The sequence below is a fragment of the Mizuhopecten yessoensis genome, unplaced genomic scaffold (genome assembly GCF_002113885.1).
Source record: "Mizuhopecten yessoensis strain PY_sf001 unplaced genomic scaffold, ASM211388v2 scaffold6363, whole genome shotgun sequence".
In the NCBI taxonomy this organism is placed as follows: Eukaryota; Metazoa; Mollusca; class Bivalvia; order Pectinida; family Pectinidae; genus Mizuhopecten; species Mizuhopecten yessoensis.
This window is the reverse complement of record NW_018406512.1, coordinates 1,001,619-1,012,962: the sequence shown is the minus strand read 5'-3', so window position 1 is coordinate 1,012,962 and position 11,344 is coordinate 1,001,619. Positions and strand designations below refer to the sequence as shown.

Below are 11,344 nucleotides of genomic sequence, written 5' to 3'. Positions count from 1 at the left end.
GCCAACGAGTGGGAGGGGCGTTTAAAAGTACAGAAAAAGTTCATACAGGAAATAGGTTGCAAAATCATGTAATAGACATATGTTTCATTTCAGACACTACGGTGATGTTTCCCAGACAATTGTTGGGGCTGCAGTGGGAAACAGTGAGGCTTAACCTAACAGCTTCTGATCGGTACTGTGCATGGGATGTCAGAGTCAATAGCTAATAGTCAACGACATTGTGATGACAGATTTCTGTGTTTGATCGTTTTGATAATTAAAAGTAATGAATAAAATCTTGAGAGACACTTTTTTGTATATTTTCTATTTTCATTTTTATCATAGCCATTGCACATTCGCTGCGAAAGCAATAGAAAGTATTCATAGCAGCAATAACATAGCAACATCCCAAGTGATGTGGCTATTTATACTGTTATTTTATATTTATGAATTAGTTATATTCATATTTCATTTTGGCAGATTTGTGGTCATCAACGGGAGCTTAGTGGAATGACTTTCCCGACTCGTCTGGAGCCGGAAAGAGGAAGCAATCAGTAGTGCAGGACATGTTCATACTATAATGGTATACACATTTTCGTAATTTCCTTTTTCGATTTACGTCTGTCTTTTCTTCCCCAACTGTAAAAACCCAAAACATGTGTGTGTGGTGAGCGTCGTAGATCTACTGCGGAACACTGTACACTGCGTGCTTCTCTGTTAAAACAAAATCAGTCAATCAAACGAAACCGACCACTTTTGAATTTCCCCCATCGTTGCTATTAATCATAAATCTACAATGTATAAATAAATTCTTAAAGTGGGAAAATTGCCCTTTCCTGCTGACGCGTTTCCCATTCACCAGACTAAATATACAGATTCCTCTGCATGCAACATTGCACAGCGGACGAGAACATATCTCTATAACCACTGCACTTTCTGATGAGGAATATATTGATTGACATAGACAAAATTATTTTACCTACAAATAAATCATGTTCAAGGTAGCAATTTCTCGTATCTGTTAACTTTGTAAATGTGACAGAATATCGATAGTTTGTATTATTTTGAGATGGTGACATTAGAGTGATATACATGTATGAACTGAAGGGAAAAACAAATATTGAAAATGTCTCCATAAACAAAAAATTAAAATCATTGTTTATAAGATGACGATAAAGGTAATAGACGATTAAGATGAGTCCTGTTGATAGGCATTGAGAATAGGCTGGACTACAACTGGTTGAAAACGTAACAGTCAATTAAAACAGAATAATAGAGCAGAGCGTCAATACGAAATCTAATTCTACACTGAAAGACACTAGAACCTGTGGAAACATGGAAAACAATCATTCTTGATTTGTCCTAATTGATACTCGTAATTAGGTTGCTGCATTTTCTTCATATTTGAAGTTAGACAAGCACACTATTGACATACATGTATTAGGTTTCACATAAACGTAGTGCCATTAGACACACGTTGCCCCGTTTGGCCTACAATCCGAATGATATATCATTGTGAGAGACAGCGTTTATACATAACTCCAAATCGGGAGATGTCCTTGACATTGGTTCTGTAGCATTGCTATGGCAATGATCTGTTTCGCCGGAATTAATTAGGCATGCTCAAATTATGTTACTTCTGGCGGATGATGTAATGTTAATCGATGGTTGTGAAGGCAATTCAAATAAATGGGAGCGTCAATAATATCCCCCTTTAAATTGTGTCACGGAATAATAATTTATAGTTCATGAAGGTTTATTTTGGTTTTAGCGGCACTATTATTATCGCATTAATCTGACTCCAAACTTGTGTGTGTACACATCAATGTTAAAGTGTTTGGCTACAGGAGTTACTGTTAGTGTTTTACTGGTTATGTGTGAATACAGAAATGTTAAAGTGTTTGATGTTAAAGTGTTTGGTTACCGGAGTTACTTTTATTGTTGTTCTGGTTATGTGTGTAAGTCGTTCATGTTCAAATGTTTCCATTTAAAAGTCATTATTACACATGTTTTGACCGTATACATCAATGTTAAAGGGTTTGGCTACATGAGTTATTATTAGTGTTGTACTGGGTATGTGTGTATACAGCAATGTTAAAGTAGTTGGCTACATGAGTTACTGTTATTGTTGTACTGGTTATATTTGTATACATCAATGTAAAAGTGTTTGGCTACGTGAGTTATTGTTAGTGTGGTACTGGTTATGTGTGCTACAGGAGTCACTGTTAGTGTTGTCCTGGTTGTGTGTGTATTCATCAATGTTAAAGTGTTTGATGTTAAAGTGTTTGATGTTAAAGTGTTTGTCTACAGGAGTTACTTTTATTGTTGTACTGGTTATGGGTGTATACATCAATGTAAAAGTGTTTGGCTACATTAGTTATTGTTAGTGTTTTACTGGTTATGTGTGAATACAGAAATGTTAAAGTGTTTGATGTTAAAGTGTTTGGATACAGGAGTTACTGTTATTGTTGTACTGGTTATATTTGTATACATCAATGTTAAAGGATTTGGCTACATGAGTTATTGTTAGCGTTGTACTGGTTATGTTTGTATACATCAATGTTAAAGTGTTAGGCTACAGGAGTTACTTTTATTGTTGTACTGGTTATGTTTGTATACATCAATGTAAAAGTGTTTGGCTACATTAGTTATTGTTAGTGTTGTACTAGTTATGTGTGTATAGATCAATGTTAAAGTGTTGGGCTACAGGAGTTACAGTTAGTGTTGTACTGGTCATGTGTCTATACATCAATGTTAAATTGTTTGGCTACAGGAGGCACTGTTAGGGTTGTACTGGTTGTATGTGTATTCATCAATGTTAAAGTTTTTGGCTACAGGAGTTTCTGTTAGTGTTGTACTTGTTATGTGTGTATTCATCAATGTTACATTGTTTGGCTACAGGAATTACTGTTAGTGTTGTGCTGGTTATGTGTGTATACATCACTGTTAAAGTGTTGGATACAGGAGTTACTGTAAGTGTTGTACTGATTATGTGTGTATACATGAATGTTAAAGTGTTTGGTTACCGGAGTTACTTTTATTGTTGTTCTGGTTATGTGTGTATATATCAATGTTAAAGTGTTTGATGTTAAAGTGTTTGTCTACAGGAGTTACTTTTATTGTTGTTCTGGTTATGTGTGTATATATCAATGTTAAAGTGTTTGATGTTAAAGTGTTTGGCGACAGGAGGTACTGTTAGTGTTGTTCTTGTTATGTGTTTATACATCAATGTTAAAGTGTTTGGCTACAGGAGTCACTGTTAGTGTTGTACTGGTTGTATGTGTATACATCAATGTTAAAGTGTTTGGCTACATGAGTTATTGTTAGTGTTGTACTGGTTATGTGTGTATACATCAATGTTAAAGTGTTCGGCTACATGAGTTACTGTTAGTGTTGTACTGGTTGTATGTGTATTCATCAATGTTAAAGTGTTTGGCTACGTGAGTTATTGTTAGTGTTGTACTGGTTATGTGTGAATACATCAATGTTAAAGTGTTTGGCTTCAGGAGTTACTGTTAGTGTTGTACTGGTTGTGTGTGTATACATCACTGTTAAAGTGTTTGGCTACAGGAGTTACTGTGAGTGTTGTACTGGTTATGTGTGTATCCATCAATGTTAAAGTGTTTGGCTACATGAGTCATTGTTAGTGTTGTACTGGTTATGTGTGTATACATCAATGTTAAAGTGTTTGGCTACAGCAGTTACTGTTAGTGTTGTACTGGTTATGTGTGTATACATCACTGTTAAAGTCTTTGGCTACAGGAGTTACTGTTAGTGTTTTACTGGTTATGTGAGTATACATCAATGTTAAAGTGTTCGGCTACATGAGTTACTGTTAGTGTTGTACTGGATATGTGTGTATACATCAATGTTACAGTGTTTGGCTACAGGCGTTACTGTTAGTGTTGTACTGTTTATGTGTGTATACATCAATGTTAATGTGTTTGGTTACAGGAGTTACTGTTAGTGTTGTACTGTTTATGTGTGTATACATCAATGTTGAAGTGTTTGGCTACAGGAGTTACTTTTATTGTTGTACTGGTTATGTGTGTATATATAAATGTTAAGGTGTTTGGCTACAGGAGTTACTGGTAGTGTTGTACTGGTTATGTGTGTCTACGTCGATGTTAAAGAGTTTGGCTACAGGAGTTACTGTGAGTGTTGTACTGGTTATGTGTGTATATAAAGTGTTTGGCTACATGAGTTACTGTTATTGTTGTACTGGTTATGCGTGTATACATCAATGTTAAAGTGGTTGGCTACAGGAGTTACTGATAGTGTTGTACTGGTTATGCGTGTATACATCAATGTTAAAGTGGTTGGCTACAGGAGTTACTGATAGTGTTGTACTGGTTATGCGTGTATACATCAATGTTAAAGTGTTTGCTGTTAGTGTTGTACTGGTTATGGGTGTAAACATCAGTATTAAAGTGTTTGGCTACACGAGTTACTGTTAGTGTTGTACTGGATACATCAATGTTAAAGTGTTTGCTGTTAGTGTTGTACTGGTTGTGTGTGTATACATCACTGTTAAAGTCTTTGGCTACAGGAGTTGCTGTTAGTGTTTTACTGGTTATGTGAGTATACATCAATGTTAAAGTGTTTGGATACAGGAGTTACTGTTAGTGTTGTACTGTTTATGCGTGTATACATCAATGTTAAAGTGGTTGGCTACAGGAGTTACTGATAGTGTTGTACTGGTTATGCGTGTATACATCAATGTTAAAGTGGTTGGCTACAGGAGTTACTGATAGTGTTGTACTGGTTATGCGTGTATACATCAATGTTAAAGTGGTTGGCTACAGGAGTTACTGATAGTGTTGTACTGGTTATGCGTGTATACATCAATGTTAAAGTGTTCGGCTACATGAGTTACTGTTAGTGTTGTACTGGATATGTGTGTATACATCAATGTTACAGTGTTTGGCTACAGGCGTTACTGTTAGTGTTGTACTGTTTATGCGTGTATACATCAATGTTAAAGTGTTCGGCTACATGAGTTACTGTTAGTGTTGTACTGGTTGTGGGTGTATACACCAATGTTAAAGTGTTTGGCTACATGAGTTATCGTTAGTGTTGTACTGGTTATGCGACTAAATGTTATATTTTTCCTGATTATTGCAAAACGAATAATAAAAAAGAAAGTGCAAAGGACAAAAAATGGATCAAGAGTTACTGTTAGTGTTTTACTGGATATGTGTGTATACATCAATGTTAATGTGTTTGGTTACAGGAGTTACTGTTAGTGTTGTGCTGGTTATGTGTGTAAACATCAATGTTAAAGTGTTTGGCTACAGAAGTTACTGTTAGTGTTGTACTGGTTAGGTGGGGATACATCAATGTTAAAGTGTTTGGTTACAGGAGTTACTTTTATTGTTGTACTGGTTATGTGTGTATCCATCAATGTTAAAGTGTTTGGCTACAGTAGTTTCTGTTAGTGTTGTACTGTTTATGCGTGTATACATCAATGTTAAAGTGTTCGGCTACATGAGTTACTGTTAGTGTTGTACTGTTTATGTGTGTATACATCAATGTTACAGTGTTTGGCTACAGGCGTTACTGTTAGTGTTGTACTGTTTATGCGTGTATACATCAATGTTAAAGTGGTTGGCTACATGAGTTATTGTTAGTGTTGAACTGGTTATGCGACTAAATGTCATATTGTTCCTGATTATTGCAAAACGAATAATAAAAAAGAAAGTGCAAAGGACAAAAAATGGATCAAGAGTTACTGTTAGTGTTTTACTGGATATGTGTGTATACATCAATGTTAACATCAATGTTAAAGTGTTTGGCCACAGGAGTTACTGTTAGTGTTGTTCTGGTTATGTGTGTAAACATCAATATTAAAGTGTTTGGCTTCATGAGTTACTGTTAGTGTTGTACTGGTTGTGGGTGTATACACCAATGTTAAAGTGTTTGGCTACATGAGCTACTGTTAGTGTTGTACTGGTTAGGTGTGTATACATCACTGTTAAAGTCTTTGGCTACAGGAGTTAATGTTAGTGTTTTACTGGTTATGTGAGTATACATCAATGTTAAAGTGTTCGGCTACATGAGTTACTGTTAGTGTTGTACTGGTTGTGGGTGTATACACCAATGTTAAAGTGTTTGGCTACATGAGTTACTGTTATTGTTGTACTGGTTATGTGTGTATTCATCAATGTTAAAGTGTTTGGCTACATGAGTTACTGTTAGTGTTGTACTGGTTGTGTGTGTATACATCACTGTTAAAGTCTTTGGCTACAGGAGTTGCTGTTAGTGTTGTACTGGTTGTGGGTGTATACACCAATGTTAAAGTGTTTGGCTACATGAGCTACTGTTAGTGTTGTACTGGTTATGTGGGTATGCATCACTGTTAAAGTCTTTGGCTACAGGAGTTACTGTAAGTATTGTACTGGTTATGAGTGTATACATCAATGTTAAAGTATTTGGCTACATGAGTTACTGTTAGTGTTGTACTGGTTGTGTGTGTATACATCACTGTTAAAGTGTTTGGCTACAGGATTTACTGTTAGTGTTGTACTGGTTGTGGGTGTATACACCAATGTTAAAGTGTTTGGCTACATGAGTTATCGTTAGTGTTGTACTGGTTATGCGACTAAATGTTATATTTTTCCTGATTATTGCAAAACGAATAATAAAAAAGAAAGTGCAAAGGACAAAAAGTTACTGTTAGTGTTGTACTGGATATGTGTGTATACATCAATGTTACAGTGTTTGGCTACAGGCGTTACTGTTAGTGTTGTACTGGTTGTGGGTGTATACACCAATGTTAAAGTGTTTGGCTACAGCAGTTACTGTTAGTGTTGTACTGGATATGTGTGTATACATCAATGTTACAGTGTTTGGCTACAGGCGTTACTGTTAGTGTTGTACTGTTTATGTGTGTATACATCAATGTTAAAGTGTTTGGCTACATGAGTTATTGTTAGTGTTGTACTGGTTATGCGACTAAATGTCATATTTTTCCTGATTATTGCAAAACGAATAATAAAAAAGAAAGTGCAAAGGACAAAAAATGGATCAAGGCAATATTGAAAAGACGAAATGACTCGTTTCAGCTACGCTTTGTACGAATCGAGACATGTCGGGGCATATGTAAACAGCTGATTGTAAATATGCTTACAGCGTTGCCGAATCGACATTGATTTGTGGACAACTCGTACACATTTTATACCATTATGTTCTTACGCTTCACTAATCATTTGTCTGATGACAGTCACAGAGTACATACTGTACTAGTCATCGAAACGTCACATATAAACACTTTTTGGTTGTGTTACAAGAATCTTTTCATAGTCTATACTGTAATAGGATATCCGTGGGGAGAGCCTGTCCAGCGTCGGTAGATAAAAGTGATCGTATTGTAATTTCGGTTTCCCCCAAAACTACCGAGAAACTGACCCGCGTTAATCCCCAAGAACGTCTGCCTGTGCATCCCCTTTTATACCCCAGCCTCCACGCCCTTTGTTACCTGTATCGGACAACCATTCTGATTGGCTTAATCTATGGCGTATGCGCAGTGAGCCCAGAACCTCTTCCGGTAACCCCCTAACATCCGATCGTCTAAAAAAGTAAACACCCATGTAAAAAAATAGACTGCACGAGTGATAGCCGCTACATACGCCGACATAGAAAATATAATAGCCTTACCGTACCTTTAGTTTCATTAGAATGGCAATAAAGGGATACACATGGAAAGCAGTAAAACAAACACTTAGACTAGTAACCTTTTTTCCCTCATTACTAACAAACCTGAAGAAAATATTACGAAAAGAAAAGAAAATGCGTATGGTTTGGTCACTCATACGGCAACTAGGCAACAACTTTCTTGCAGTGTCTCGAAGATCGCGTGACCTATATCACGGCCCTCCCGTGAGCTATTGCGAAGTGGCCTTCCCTACATGAGACGGCATTATGTCAAACTATTGTGGCTAAACTGGTAACAATAGTTCGTCATCAAAGATCAACCAAAACGATGCGAAACGTTTTACTGACCAACTTGGAGCATCCAACAGCTCTTATGTTTTTGGCCTCTTTCGGCAGTCCCGAATCGCTTACCTTTACTTTATTTTCTAAACTTTTTTCTAGCTGGTAATACTACTCTGATACCTGCTGATGGTCATTACGTCATGTGCTACCGAGCAACACGTCCAGTGTGGCAAAACCCTTCCTAGCACGTTGTGTAGCCAATTTGCGTCACACATGGCTGAACTAAACTAACGAAAATCTCACCCCTTTTTAAATTTCCACTTATTTTGCGGAATATTTAGTTCTACTTACAACAACATTCTTGGTGGCACGGATGTTAGGGTGGTAGCGCGCAGGGGATCGTAATGTTGAAGGATATCGGAGAACCCGGAGAAACACCACGTGACACCATCCCTTTTACTTCTGTTCGGGGAATCGAACCCCGGTCGTCTTACTTTGGTGAAAGGCGAGTGTGATATCTTCTGCGCCACGCGACCACCCACTGATCAGCTTTCAAGTAAAACATCTAACAATCCATGATTTTCAAGTCATTTTAACATGGAGAAGTATTGACGATTCATGCTTATCATATGTTTTGTAGATTACTCTAATGTCACTCATCATGCCTTGGCACAAGCTGTCGATATTCGGTGACAACATCTAATGTAGCCAGCAACCAAACATAGGTATCCTCTTCAGTGTCAGTGATAAAACCGCAAACAAGCTTTTAAAGGTCATCTTGATAACGGATCTGGATTCCATGTTGTTTGCATTTTTGCTACGCTATTGACATGTATTGCATGCATGATCCATTACTTTCTATAGCAATACAATCTATCAACGATCAGATCTATATTTAAAATATGCTCTGCTCCGAGGAAGGAAATCCGATGACCTACTTTGTTGACCACCTTTGATCCTCAGTGGAGATAGGCGTCTAATGGATATAGGGCATAACATTAAACAAACGTTTATCTCAATGTTATAAATAACTACATCATGTGGGTGTGTGCCTTCAGGTACGTTCATGGCGTTCCATTAACATTTATTTGCATCACTTCATTTCACAGGACTAAGATAGCAGTTTACAATGAATCAAGAACTGATCCTTTTGTCTGGTAATTGGGTCAGTATAATACACGGGTAGTCATAATAGATATTGATCATACAATTAATTGCATTGCATGATAAATTCAACATAAATTAATAGAACCTGTCATTTTAAGTGTTTTTTTGACGCATTGGATGTTACGATGAATACACTAAGTACACAAATGTATAATTAAACATAAGGCTTACAAAGCCTAAATGTATAATTTAGATGCCATTAGGTCTTTGTTTAACTTTTTTCATTCAACAAACCGAAAGGGGAACGATTGTACAGTACACATCGACAAAGTACCGGTGTTTAAGAGTATAACGTCCGTAAATAATTTATTTCTGATCATGTTCTTTATGTTGGTAAGTATGGATTATGAAAAGTTTCTTGTTACATAACCAATAAGTATTTCTTTGTGACGTTTCGATGACTAGCACGATATGTACTCTGTCACCTTCATCAGACAAATGACCAAAGAAGCGTATGCACACAAAGGTGTAAAATGTAAACGAATTGTTCACAAATCGATGGCGATTCGGAAACACTGTAAGCGTATGCACACTATTTGTTATATATGTACAGTAATGACACGATTAGGATACGCTTTGTTTAATAATTGGTCATGGGTGTGCGAGAGTCTGTGAGCCGCCTCATCTCGAATTAGAACTGGCACACTGCGGCGTATCCAAATGACTTCCTTTATCTGCCGCTTTAACAGATTGCTAGCTATGTCCAATATTTTGGAGTTATCCCAGTCAATTACATGATTTGTCTGTGTGGCATGGTCTGTGATTGCCGATTTATATATCTGGGACTCCGACTACTTCCTTTCTGATCTGGTGAATCTATCCGGTGTTCTCTAAGGCGGACACCAAAACGCCTTCCAGTCTCTCCAATATACGATGCGTTGCAGTTTTTGTATCCAATTTTTTATACGCATTCTGCGACGTTTTCCTTATGTGTTTTATCCTGAGGGTGTCCTAGGATATTGCGAGGCGTCTTGTGGGGCTTCATGGCTGTTGATATGCCATGACCGCAATATATCCTCTGGATGGTTTCTGATATACCCTTTATTTATCACATAATCGGCCTGTTATCAATTGAATTCGCCCGTGTAATATTTTTACATATGTCCCTAGTGTAATATACCCTGGAGCGTTTTTCATTGGCAGTGCCAGTCAGAAATCGATTGTGACGTCATAATATGGACAATGACTTGACGTCATCAATTGTGAATCGCGCAACAAAATGGCTGTGTCCGTTTGATTAAGCCCTCTACATTTTGGCTTTAAAACCTGTCAAAATGTAAGTTTTCTGAGTAATGTAATAAATAGTATCTTAAATATGTTTTCATTTCATATGAACTTTTATGAAACTCGTCTCGAAGTTTTAATTTTCGCTCGCCAAGGCTCATAAAAAAACCAAAAACAACTAAGACTCGTTTCATAAAATCTCATATGAAATGAAAACTCATTTACGATCCTATATATACGGGTTGACCACTTGACTTTTGGTTTTGTTCTTATCCCTGGTTGGCATTGTCTTATTCTTCCCCTTTCTTTGACACTGTTTTTATTCCCGTTTTATGGCCCATTCCGGATATGCACATGATCTCATTGCCCTAGCGATGTGAAACTGTTTTTGTGTTTTGTACTGTTGTTCTTTGACTATTATATCACATCTGTTGAGCAATATGCGTACGACGCCTAACTTCTGGTGTAAAGGATGGAGAGATTTGAAGTTCAGATGTTGGTCCGTATGGGTCTTTTTTCTATAGACCAATACCTTCACGGTTCCGCCTTCTTTCTTTACCAGTAGAGTGTCTAGGAAGGGCACTGTGCCGTTGGTTTCTTCCTCACATGTAGATTTGATGTTGTTAGTGGCATCTATGGTGTTGATATGTGTGGTCAAATCCTTCTCAGACCCCTTCTTGATTATCTCAAGTATGATGTTGTGGACAACTTGTGCACATTCTACATCTTTGTGTGCATACTTGTCACTGGTCATTTGTCTGATGAATGTGACAGTGTACATACCGTACTAGTCATAGAAATTCTTATCGGTTGTGTAAAGAGAACTTTTCATAAAATAATTGATATTGGTATCAACAAGATCACAAATTCATTGACACATATTTAAGTAAAACCCTCGGGCATGAAGCAGCGTAGGGGAGATATGAAATTTGATTTAACATATCCTTCCATCTTATGACTACTTGAAAATCATTATCAAGATAAACTCTAGTGATAAATCGAAAATTAATCACATTAGAGAAGCAAAACTCAACAGACA

General features: G+C 36.9%; 1 protein-coding gene across 1 annotated transcript; it reads right to left on the bottom strand.

The window, feature by feature from the left end:
* Positions 1 to 10,624: 10,624 nt before the first annotated feature.
* Positions 10,625 to 11,059, bottom strand: LOC110452036. Its single transcript, XM_021500298.1, has one exon. It carries the CDS (start codon positions 11,057 to 11,059, stop codon positions 10,625 to 10,627), a length of 435 nt encoding a protein of 144 aa, XP_021355973.1.
* Between the last annotated feature and the right edge of the window lie 285 nt (positions 11,060 to 11,344).

Excerpts from the sequence above, each read along its gene's own strand:
- LOC110452036 (XM_021500298.1), bottom strand. The coding sequence starts at position 11,059 with ATGACCAGTGACAAGTATGCACACAAAGATGTAGAATGTGCACAAGTT.